This window comes from Buteo buteo, chromosome 26, assembly GCF_964188355.1.
Source record: "Buteo buteo chromosome 26, bButBut1.hap1.1, whole genome shotgun sequence".
NCBI lineage: Eukaryota > Metazoa > Chordata > Aves > Accipitriformes > Accipitridae > Buteo > Buteo buteo.
In genome coordinates this window covers 10,815,699-10,828,956 of record NC_134196.1, presented here as the reverse complement: position 1 = coordinate 10,828,956, position 13,258 = coordinate 10,815,699, and the positions used below count along the sequence as shown (strand labels likewise).

Genomic DNA, 13,258 nt, shown 5'->3' with positions numbered 1-13,258 from the left:
TGGTCTCGGGAGGGAGGGAAAAGAAGAAACATGCATTTGCTAATGGCATGGTGAAAACTTTGCTTCCATATTCATTCTAAATAAACATGAAAAATGTTTGGCATATGATTGTAGGAAGAACTCATCCACAGCACATGCTCTTTATCATAGTAATCCTACAGAAACGTGTTGCCAGTTGCAAACGATTCACAGCATGCACAACCAGGTTTGACATTGCCGAGATATTAAGTTGAATGAATGTCTGACTTTGCTTATTTAATAGCATGTTTGCCTCCTTGTGCCTTTTTAAGAGCCAGTGTGAGCCCAGAAGGATTTTTTTATATCAGGTTGATATTTTGTTTCTACTTTCAGGTTTTACAACAATTGTTGCTTGTAATAGTCCAGGAAGTTTTCTTCCTACTTCCATTGCTTGCTTGCTGATTTATAACATCTTCTTGAGCAACCTAAATAGTATAAATATATATGTAAACTGCATATTTGGATTTCTGCTGTCATGCTTGCTTTTAATGGCTTTAAAATAGATTTGAGGACCATGTCTATTTAAAACTGGTAGTTAAGAGTTTGCCTTATTTATGAATATTACATTCCTTCTCTCTAGGCTCTTAAGGATGATGATGCTGAGACTGGGCTGACTGATGGGGAAGAGAAAGAAGAACCCAAAGAAGTGGAGAAACTAGGGAAAATCCAATATTCTTTGGATTATGACTTCCAGAACAATCAGGTTTGAAACAACCAACCTGTAACATTTCATTTCTGTGTGTGCAAGGGGAGAATGAAGTAATACATGTAGTTGCAGTAGATATTTCTGAAATCCTTACTGCTTGCACGGAGTAAAGGGAGAAAGCAAGACTGAAGATTCGTGACAGAGGTACTACTAAATTGGTATTCAATGTACTCAGAGTTTATATTACACTTTTAATCAAAATTGAAGACACAGTTTTATCTAATGGTTATTAATAACTTATATTAAGGCATCACCAATCAATGTCAACCCACATTATATTATGGAGTCTGCATGCAGACAGTAAAAGATAGCTTCAGCCTTCAAGTATTTAAAATGTGAGCAAACAAAAGATGGGAGGAGAAGGAGAGGGACATGAAAGTAAGTTGATTCATTGTGGGTCTTTTAGCAAGTTGATAAGATTGCCAGGAGTAGCTCGCTTTCACTTCATCAAGTGTGCACTTTGCCTTATTAACTAGCTGCATCAGGTTCTGTTGCTCTCCTTTAAAGTACACCTACTAGCCAAGAAAATTTTAGTTTGGAACAAAAGTTCAAATAAAAAGGTCTGTCCCCAAAAAAACAGGAAAGTTGGACAAGAAGAATGTCTCCAGTCAAGGACTGATACTCCTTCAGTACCCTACTCTGAAGCTGATAAGACCAAACTTCGGCATACTTACCCAAGTTTTCAGTAGGAATAGACACCATAATGTGATGTAGACCTAGAATCAAACTACTTAACAGGTTTGGCCACATCCTGAACTACCTCATATTTAATCCCCCCCCCGCCCCCCGGCCTCTTGCTGTGGTTGGGATCACTTTTTGTCAGTTATGCCAATTCACAGCCTCACATTAAAACTCACCGCACTTAACTTTGGACCGAAGTAAACCAACACATCTGACTTCTTCACTTCTACCACATGTCTTTCAGTGAACTTGAGAATACATTTCCTGCATTTCATTTTTTGACAACTTTAGTCAAAACCACATCATTCTTCTCTATTTAGGGAAAGAAACGACTACTGAACCTAAATCCCTGTTAATTTCTGTTCTTCATCTGAACTAACTTCCACATGTACTTGTGATTTATTTCCACATTTAGATTCTTTATTTGATGCTGTTCATGGGTTGCAGTACACTTACTTGTTGCAAAATGAAGAAAATAAGAGAAATTAAGAAAAATTTCTGTGTCAGCAGCAGGGTATTTACACACAGCTACGACCTGGCGTAATACATAGTATTTCCCTGTCTTTTCAACTGTCTTCTGACTATCAATGCTTGTTTTTCCATGCAAGAGCCAAAAGAATTCTGAAGCCTTTCAAGAACCTCAGGTTAAAGGAGCTTTTCCTTGACTCCCAGAGCAAATTCCCTGGCCATGTGATGAGTCACACTGATCCCCCTTGAAATCGGTATGAAATCAGTATGAAGTGTTAGACCCTTCAGAAGCAGAAGATCTAAAGAAGGGGAAGGGAAAAGCTGCAAATGTGTTCTGACAAATGGATTTCACTTTCCTTAGAATATGAAAACAAACTTTCTGTGTGAATTTTATTAAAGGAAATGTTGATTTTGTGAGCTATATTTTACAAAGCAAAATAGGATGGTAGAGCAACAAATCTGTAAAAGTGTGTAGTATTTAATTAAGGTAATAAATTATTTGAGTTATGGATTCCTATTTTATTTTGCTGCTCTAAACTGTGTTGCAGCTTGGAATTTGTCAGAGGATAGATGATACAGAAGAGTAGAAGAGGGGATTCAGTTAGGTTAGTATAGCACGGTGGCATGAAACTGCAGACCAGAAATCTGGGTAATATATTGCACAGGGTTAAGAATGGAGACAAGATGACCAATATACTCTCCAGAGCACGATGCCTCAGTTTTAGAGAGAGAAATTTTAAAAGGGAATTGAATTGCTTTTCCACTCTGTTAACTAAAAGTCATAGACTTGTTTTTTTTACTCTTTGATGTGAAAGACTTGATGTAGATCCTGAGCCTATCCCTGTATTTATGAACTGTTACGCATCTAGAATAAGAATGAGGCAGAAAAGGAGAAGTGTTTCTTACAGCTAAAGGAAAATGTTTCATGGAGCTTGAGAGTCCTATAGGTGGGAAGGCATGCAGGCCATACTGTGAATTTAAAACTGGTAAAAATAAGTCCAACTTTGAGGAATCTCGCAGAAGCCAGAGGCTTCTTTCCTAGATTGACTACTATATTGTTCTGTATTCCAGTTGCTAGAGCTTCTATTTCCAATTTTAAACAATTCATCCATGAGAAAAGCAAATATATTGTGACTGAAGCACTGATTTAGAAGAAAATATCCTCAGATTTCATTCCCAGTTCTTAATATCTTGTCTCCAGATTGACCTTGAAGAGTCACTTGAATGTTTACTTTAGTTCTGTGTCTATGAAACAAGATAAAAAGTATTTTCTTTCTCTCAACTCCATTTGGCTGAGGCCTAATAGAGGCTGGGATGTCTAGATAACATAGCATAGCATAGCATAGCATGGCATAGCATAGCATAGCATAGCATAGCATAACATAACATAACATAACATAAGCCTTCATTTATAGCACTTAAAAAATGGCTAAGGCATTTACAAGTTTCAAATGTGCTTCAGTCTTATTTTTAAATGTGTATAAGAGATTTAAGAAACTAATTTTTCTGTTTTGCAATGAGATTATGAATTGTTATTAGGATTTAGTTACCAAAGGTTAGTTTTCATTGGGTATTTTTTTGAAAATGCTGACCTTAGTTTACTACCTAAACCCATTTGTATACATAGCAGGAGAAGTTAAATATAAGGAAGACTGGAAGATCCATTTGTTTTTCAATAAAGCTCTTCCCGAGGATTTGCATTTGATGTATCACCTTTTTGTGTTTGGTTGGGGGGAAGGTTACATGTTGGGGATTTAGAATACAAATTTTGTAGTCAAAATTAGACATTCTTGATTGTTTAATAATGTGATTTCTATTCAGGGTGCCCAGCATAGAAAAATAATGCACAAGAGGAGAGAGCAATTGAAAGTTATTTGATTGCAGTCTTTAAAAAGATGAAGTCTGTATTTATCTGTAATCAGCTGCCCTTTGAAAACCTCTTTTCTACTTAAAAACAGCCTTTGTGCAGTCTGCATCTGCCATAATTGGTTTTCTAAAGTCTATAGATAGCGTTGCTTCATTTGCCTTCCTTGAAGTGGTGGGGGGGGAATAGTTTTTCATAGACCAAAAATAGAGTCTGCATGTGTATTTCTCTTACAGTTTTTTTATAAGTATCTATTTGAATTTTCATTCTGCTCTTTTCCTCTTTTTTCAGCTTCTGGTTGGGATTATTCAAGCAGCTGAGCTGCCTGCATTAGATATGGGTGGTACATCTGATCCCTATGTGAAAGTTTTCCTGCTGCCTGATAAGAAGAAGAAATATGAGACAAAAGTCCACAGAAAGACCCTTAACCCTGTTTTCAATGAGCAATTTACATTCAAGGTATTTTTTTGATAACTGTTGAAACTTTTTTATTTAAGTAGTATGTATCTCATGATTGGCTACAAAGTGACACGTCTTAGTTAATTGGTAACTACAGCATAGTGATTTTTCACGTTGTAGAAACCTGTGATATTCAATCTTATGATGAAAATGATACGACACAGGGTCAGACCTCAATAGGTATAAAAGGCACAGTGATTTTAGGCCCTTCGGTTATGCTGATGTATGACAATCTGATCCATATTTTATGGCTGGATAAGAATTTACAAGAAAGTCAGAAAACAGTGACACTTTGACAAGTGTTAGGTAAATTTCACTAGACCAGCATTTTCCTTAAATATCTTTGTAGCCTGATTTATGAATTTCAGTATACCATTTCTTTTCCCCTCAAAAATAAATTAAAACTCAAGGAAGGTAAATGGATGAAGGACAATAGGGCAGATTAATCTTGCTAGACTTTGTCATAGCAATTCTTTGCCATGCTACTTTAGATATGAAAAGAAATCATGTCTCAGGTTTAATAACATATGAATTAAATAAATGTAGCTAAATAAATGTAGGCTTACGTTGCAATGTTTAAGTCATTCCAATAGTATCTATCAATAAGTGTTTTTCTGAAACTGTAGCCATACCTAAACCCCAGTTAAATACAATAAAGGAATACTATACTGCACATTTCATAGGGCTTCTCCTAATATACATTCCTCTGCTGTTACTTTAGGCCTTTCTCTCGATGCCCAATCTTATAATGACAGCTACAGATTGAAAACAGGAACAGTGAAAGACTCAGGCTATGTAATCATTCAATGAGAAAGATATCCCTGGAGGCCAGAACTACTACTGCATGTATAAGCTTATTTTTTCCCTTCAAGATGTTCATAAAAATAATCTTTTGTGGGAAGTTATTTTTTTCTTGAGCTTTCCTGAGAGAGTATTTAAAAGAAAACAGAGTTATAAATTACAGATTCCCCTGCAGCTCACAAAAGAAAAGAGAGGACCAATAATGCTGTCATCTAAGATGAAGGCACAAATTATAAATCAGATCATCCATGGGATATGATGTCCACTTGTTTTAAGTCACATCTTTAATATTCAAATTTTATGCTCCAGAAGAAAGTTTGCTTTCCACACAAGACCTGACAGAGTGTTTAAGTGCATCCCAATATGGTACTAATCATCCCCTGGATACTGTAGTTTGTACTCAAGAGAGAACCAATAGGGCATGCCAAGTACTATCATTGTTCTGGGGTCTACAGTGAAAAAGACAAGTGACCATTAAACTACTGCTGCAACCGTAATAAATGACTTCTGTGGGAACTACTGACAATGTCTCGTTTACTTGGGCAGAGCCTTACTTCTGTGATCCACTTCAGGTGGTGCACAGCTTCTCTTGGCATCCTTCCCATCTCTGTCTTCGGCAGAGCTGCCCACCAGGCAGCCCAGACCCGTTTTGTTACCTTCTCCCCGGGCACAGCCATGAGCTGCCTGCCTTCCTCCCAAAGAAGGGCTAATGAGGATGAGATGGGTTACGTTTCTGCTGTGCTGCATCTTGAGCCCTGGACCTCATTCCTCCTCTTCTTTGGGTGGTTCCCTGTGTTAGTCCCCTTTCCATTTCTGTTTCCCCGACATCCACGGTGCCGTTCCAGGGTGCAGGTGTTCGTCAGGCTCCAGCTGTCCGAGTCGTATACCCGCAGCGCACTGCACTGCACTGCCAAAAGGAAACTGAGAAATCCTGGCTGGACCACACCAGTCTGGCAGAGGGAGGTGTTCCTCCTCCTCAGGCCCAAAGTGGGAAGAGAGTTTGTGTCTGGAGCAGCGGCGTGTCTGTGCCAGAAGAACACTCCTATACGTGTCCTTCTACCAAGGTCTCACCTGCATTAAGTCAAGAGGCTGAGTGTGTCTGAGCAGAGCAGAAAGCAGGGAGAGGGCGCGATCCTTCGCAAGAGCTGAGGACATCCTTGGTGGTCCTGAACAAAGCTGGAGGCTGGGGCTACTTTAGAGGTAGTGAATGGAGGAAGCGCTGCCACTAGATCTTCTTGAAAAAGGAAGGTAGCTAAAATAAGCTTTATTGAGGTCAAGTTATTGATAAAAAAATGAATAATGATAAATGTAGTCTTTTCATGCATTCCAAATGACCAGGATCCATTAAGAGGTATTGTAAACTGATAGAGAAAGAAACTTTAAAACATTTCTCTTCTCCTGTTTTTGAGGCTGTGTAAAAATAGAAGTGAAATTATTTAGAATTTTGCCTTCCACATATATTTGCCTTCTATAGCTTTTTAGAATCTACAAATAATTTACAGAATCAAAATAGATTTTGCTATAGTATTTACTACAATACACAGCTCTGTACCCACTGAAACTATTGTACTCAGGAATGGAAGCTGGAGCTGGGTCTCAACTTGAAAAGCTTCTTTTAAACATTATATAACATGTTATGAAAAGGAAAACTACTCATGTTATTAAATAAGTATTTTAAAAAGCGAGTTGAAACCAAACAGTAACAAAAGGCAGCAGTCCTAGGGTTTAAACAGACTGGAACAGACAGAGGTTAACATGACCAATGATAATGCCATGCTTTCATTTCTCTTTTTATATAGACAGTTAATAGAAAAATGTTTACTGAAGCCCACGGAAAGCATTTATACTTGCAGAATATATTCACATTGATGAAGTGTTCAATGTAAGTCCAAACAATTCCTAAATCGGACCTCTCCAGACAGCCACTCGAGTGTAGCTTACCTGAACTGCATATCTTCATCTGAATATTAAAAATGTGACTCATAAGCATCCTAACCCACAGCATCTGTCTGAAACACATCAGAACAGCTGGAGAATTAGTCAGAACTTGGCCTTCTGCCACCACAATTTCTAGCTGTACACTGTGACTTAGAAAGCACCTTAGTGTTTACCGTGTGAAAGATATAATAATGAAAAATATGCCCTGGTAAGTGATAGGTAGTGGTACTGTAAGAGAACTATTTAGTGTCTAATTACTTTGTACCAGATACAGTAAGCCAGTTCTGTTTTTTTCATAAGTCTGGGAGCTACCCATTTCTGAGTGATGACAGTTGATTTATTGAGGAAAAGATACCATTGTGTGAAAAGTTCATGTGTCTTCAGTGCAAAATAATTGGGCTTCCTGTTTCAGTTTCATCACCCACAAAATGACTTGAAGTAGAATGAGAAAAACCCAGGGAGTGATGAGTGAGCTGCCACATTGTTCTATCGAGTGCCAGAGCCTGGTCTCAAAAAATACTGCATCTGGTGACTCTGAAACAAATACACCTCATAATTTTCTCTGCAGTTCAATTTACCTGAGATGACAGCTGATAAACCAAAGAAATAGATTTGCATCGTAGTGGACTGATCTTTATTGTCTCAGGTACGGAGTTTGTCATTTTCTCTTCTTTGCAGGTGCCATACTCCGAGCTGGGTGGAAAAACTTTAGTGATGGCAGTTTATGACTTTGATCGTTTCTCCAAACATGATATCATTGGGGAATATAAGGTTGCAATGAACACAGTGGACTTCGGTCATGTCACTGAGGAGTGGAGGGACTTGCAAAGTGCAGAGAAGGAAGAGGTAAGAAAAATCAGACTTTTTTTTCCCCCAGGACACTTTTATCCTCAGCTAGAGAAACAGTTAAACGAGCAACATTTTTTTTGCCGAGACAGCTCCCATCTGTTATCAGCATTTCTCAGACTTACTTCACCTGATAAATTTTTGATAAGCATCTTCTCCAATACTCATTGAATGGTACATTCTCCTTTGCTAATCCTATTTTCAATCTTTTTGATACTTCATGCAACATATTAAGAAAGTTTTCATGAGTTTGACTTTTTCTTGAATTGATGCAGTTTGGGTATATAGAATTTGCATTTGAATTATGAGAGCAGTGTGCATTTAGGCTTCTTTGTGGTCCTAATCTTTCAAAATGTTTGCATCTCAAAGCATCTTATTGTACATGAAGATAATGGCAGGTTTTCATTGAAATACCTTACAGTTTTATTGAGCTGCTGTGCAATCCATTGATTAGAATTATGCATTTGACAAAGACCTTGGAATGGCATCTCACTCAACTACTAATCGCCTTTTTTATTTTCGTCTCTGTGCCAACATCCTGTGGGTTCATTGTTTAGTAGGTATAGTATTACATGTACCCAAGACACTTTTTGGAAAAATTTCATCACTAAATTGTTGTTCCTGTGAGGTTGTTCATACTGGCACATCCACCTTTTTGCTTATTATAAGACCATTTTTTACTCAGTTTTACATTAGTTTTCCTTTTGATTGCTAGATAATATCTGCCCACTCATAATAGCATGCACAGCATGCTTCAGTTGTCTGGTGGGAGGAGAAGGAATCTGATTCTCAGTTCCTCGTTGTCTAATTTAGCTAATAAGCTGCTTTGGATTCAAACCTTAGTTTCTGTAATTAAAGAGACAATCTCTGGATGAAATCCTTCCTTAATACAAGTGACAAAATCCTGAATATTGGATTCAGACTACAAGTTGTGAAAAATTCAGCGGATGCTGAGCCATGCAGCCTCCTCAGATTTTCAAAACTGGTAGACTTCAGTCTTGCCTTTTTGAGTGTTTGTTTTTAAAGACTGTATTTTCAGATGTCTTTCTTCTAGTGCTTATTGATTTGAAAGCCGCTGCTACACTGAGACTATTCTGCCTGGCATTGTTTCATAGTGACAGCATTTGCAGGGCTCTCTTATTGCATTGACATTGGTATCCATGCTATGTGGGGCATTTTTCTTCCGCTCTTAGAGCTAAAGATGAAAACGAAAAAAAAAAGAAAGGAAGTTTGCAGCTCAAGAGCCCTGTTTCTTTAAAGCCTCAGCATACCGGAAAGCTAGAAAATAGCTTTTAGCTAGAAAAAATAGCTAGAAAAAAAATAGCTAGAAAAAAAGCTGTGAAATCAGAGTGTATTAATCCTTCTAAACTTTATTAAGTATCAAACTGGACTTTTATTGCACTATTGTGTGTGATATCAGTCTGTTTCATGTTTTTCTGTTGCAAAACACATAAAGGAGCCACATACTACACAAAGAGGAATTGAACCTTCACCTTTTTAGTATAACTTCAAGCTTTTAGAGCATAAACAATGATATCCCCATATGCAGGTGACAGATAACATGGCATAGATTAGTGCGGGGTTTCATCTGTCTTCTGGCATAGAACATTGCCCCTTGAGTTTTCTAGCTCACGTCCACAGCGAGACCTAACTCATTCCCTTGGTTGCTTCATAAAGTTCATGTCCTGCTAATACAAAACAATGTTAAAAGTTGCTTGAAATAGTGTGAGCTACTTCCAAAAATGCATTCTGACTTGGAAAGAACTTTTTATTAAAATCGAAGAAGGTAACCAGAAGAAATAATTCTTAAATTATTTGGATATTAGAAGAGTATTACAAGAACTTTGAATATTTTGCAGTAGGGACGAAACCTAGGTTGTACCTTATTTGTGCTTTCAGAGCCCAAGTGAACTGACAGATGTGTATTTTTACATGCATTTGTCTATGCAAATATATTTTCATCAGAGTCATGTTAACTAGAAGAAACTAGCTTTCCTTAGTTCCTGTCTGAGCCTCTGCTCTCAGCTTTCCTCAAATTTCAGGTACTATGTATACAGAAAAAACATTGTAATTTTTGTGAAGTTTTTTGATAGGGCCTTTTTGAAGCTGCTATTGATGCGTGGCTTTTTTATTTATAAGAAGCTAGGCAATATCATCCTGTGAAAACATCCTGAAAAACTGCTTGCACCAACTCCCTAAATATTTTTTCATAATACAGGAGGTCTCCTGTTCCATTTTTGCATCTCTATGCTCACAAGCATGCAAAGTATCCAATAAATATGGAAAAATATTATAACTTACATTAGTTGGAGACTTTGTTAATCTTAGTTTTCTATATATTAATTGTAGCTTCCCTACAACAGCTCCTGAGCTTACTTCACAAATAAAAAGTGACCCCACAGAAACCAGTTACTTAAGATGTAGGTCAGTCAAGTATATTTAATCCAAAAGGTCTTCACTTATTTTTGCTCTGTAATGGAACCTCTATTTCTGTCATATACGTCTTGGGCCTGATTCAATTAATTGCTTAGCCCAGTCTGGAAAAGAACCAAGAGAGTTACATCTGTCAGTGGTTTGGGAGCTGTGTTTCCCAGGAAATGTCATTCATATTTCCATATTTGACTACTGCCAAGTACCTCACCATCTTCGATATTCCAGCCTCTGCTCAGGAGCAAAGAGGCCATACAAATTCTAGTAGATTTTAAGAGATAATAAGTAAGGGACAAAGAGGAGTGGGAGAGGTCCTGTCGCCATAAACCTGTTACCAGCTGACACAGCAGACGTTGCAGAAATCACAGCAGATACAGCTGTGACCAAGCAGTACTCTGGCTTCACAATTAGCAAATACAGTACTGCACATACAAAGCTTAACATGATTTACCTATGCCATGTGTAACAACAGACATGTGCTTGTCTGTTAGTAGTGATCATGAACATGACATGGCGGTCTGGCTTACTGATTGTAAGAAAACATGATAAAAAACAAATTAAAACCTAAGCAACTGGATTTCATCCAAAAATGTATGACAACTGTAATTCTATTACTACCAAAACATCTTTTGTAGACTATTCCACATGTTATAATTGCGTAATGAATTTGTCCTTGAAAAGCACATCTGTATCTGGTCTGCAATATTTGAAGAATGATATGGTTTATTTCCAGTTTTGCCCTTACAACAGTTAGGTAAGTTTGTCAGTTCTTAACAACCTAGCGCTAACTAGAATTCTGAAGATGTTTGCAACTAAGTATCAGATGCCAAACTATCCTTAATGTTTTAATTGTGACCCCTAAACAAGATGTATACCAAAGCACATCAGTGGCAATTGTCACCAGTCACTTTGAAAGAACCATCTAGGTGGTATCAGTCAAACTGAGTATAAAAATCTTATTTTTATCTCACTTTATGTCACATTCAGTTGATGCACATCACAGAATATACACTCTAATTAACAATGCAATCATAGAGGGCAGAATAGTTTTACTAGCAGGTATTCTTCTTTTTGCTCATGAAGTTCCTTTGTGCTTTCCATCCTTTTTTCTAAATGAGCTTGAAATTGATGGCAGAGGACGAAGGTTTAATGAAATATTTGAAGCTCTACCTCTCACAGCCCAGCCGTTTGAATGGCATCTCTCTGACACTGCATTCTCTTCTGGGGAAGGTCTTATTAATATATTTATGTCGGTGAAGCACTTTGAAGGTACAAGGCTTTATGTAAGCATTTGTTAGGACTGTGAGAAGGCTTTGGGAATGTATGAGTCTGTACAATGACTGCTAAATATTGGGGAGGCCACTACTAATGAGCTGCATACCTTGAATTGTTTTTCCCTGGCTGCTTTTAGCTCTGCTGTCCTTGTGAATATACAGAGGTGATTTATGTAGTAGTCCTTCAGTCTCATATGACTGAGAGCATGGGAGGGAAGAGGGGTAGATACTGAAAGGTTATTCACTTTTACCAAGTCTGACATATAATGGTTTGGGCACAGAGTGTTAAAAAACAGATGATAGGAGTTTGCTCCTCTGTGTCATCTACCAGATGTCACTGCCATTAACTTTATCTGAGTACATACTGCATCCAATATCCGTTATCACTCCAATACAGAAGGCCAGACAGACCTCTTCTTTGCTCACAGCAGTGTGAATCATACTGAGAGTCATCTTCTGAATACTTCAAGTGATTTCCCTCCAGACATTTTGTTATATTGGCACTTAAATTGAAAACCTGTTGTAGCAAACATTCCAAGAAATTTTAGGCAATATAAGGAAGAGCAGAAACCATTCTTTCCCTTGAAAGCAGTGGAGAATCAGAGCCTTATTCCATGAGGAGAAGGATCTTTGACCTGCCAGTGTCCACCACCAAGAGTTCTGCTCACCTCTTATGACTGCCATCATGTAAGACTCTATGCATTATCTGATCAGGCATCCACCATGGATAGGTTACATGATAGATGCATGCTCGTATCACAATGGGTTGTGATGGGTATATTTTCTACATGGCTTCTGAGCTGGAATTCTGGAAAACACCAGCAACGTGCACAACAGGTTCTCTCCTACATGTTGTACACTCTCAAGCAGGAGAGATGGATGCTACGGTACTGCCTTGCAAAGGGGTGAGATGCAAGCAGTCTGCAGCTGGAAGACCAATTCTGTGAAGCTTGACATGCGCTGTACATGAGGATTGTTCTCCCCTTCCTCTTCAAAAAATAAAAGTCAAAGGAAGGAGATGGAAAAGTGGACCTGAAATGGGTATATTTAATACCTCGGTATGCTTCATAGCAGTTGGAGACTGACAAAGTTAGTAAGCCGTCTAGCTTATTGAATCCTCAGCACTGAAACTTGCAGAGAGTTAAGAGGAAAGGACGTTTTTACAAATGTCACTGTCAAATCACAGCAGCAAATCACTGTCATTTTCTGTTATATCAGAGATGGACAGATGATCTAATAGACCTTTCCCATCTCTAATAATAACACTTAGTTCTTATACAGCTTTGCAGACAGCACAGTGCTTTGCAAAAGAAAGTATCATTATCCCTATGGAGATCCTGTCAGAGTGTCAGACAAATTTTAAAATGTGAGGTCTCCTTTATTTAGCTGCATATTATATTGGATCACTATGTCTTCTGCATGGTGTTCAAGTTTTCTTGAGTTCACTTCTTCTTACACCCAATTAAAACTTGAAAATGTTAAATCTAAGGGGGTTTTAATTTTCAGGTTTTGTGGCAGAGTTTGTGCAGTAAATGCACAATGTTGAATGCATGTTCAACACTGTAAGTGCAGCATCTGTCCTGCAAAGGAACTGAATTTGATGGTGAGGGAACAAGAGAGAGGTTCTCAAGTTTTAGAATAAGCAAGCCTGATGTGAAATTCTTTAGCATTTAATTAGTTGTTTTTCATCTTGAAATTGAAGGTGTTGAAATGTTGTGATTTTAAAGGTAAAACCATATGACTCAAGCAGAGCAGTTACAGTACTGTTTCAGG

The 13,258-nt window shown here is 37.8% G+C and overlaps 1 protein-coding gene across 1 annotated transcript in view; it reads left to right on the top strand.

The window, feature by feature from the left end:
• SYT1 (synaptotagmin 1) overlaps positions 1 to 13,258 on the top strand; it is a 350,563-nt gene that overhangs the window by 268,197 nt on the left and 69,108 nt on the right. Inside the window, 3 exon segments of the mRNA XM_075057975.1 lie at positions 599 to 721; positions 4,029 to 4,196; positions 7,614 to 7,781. Of these exon segments, the coding sequence (XP_074914076.1) occupies positions 599 to 721; positions 4,029 to 4,196; positions 7,614 to 7,781 (459 nt within the window).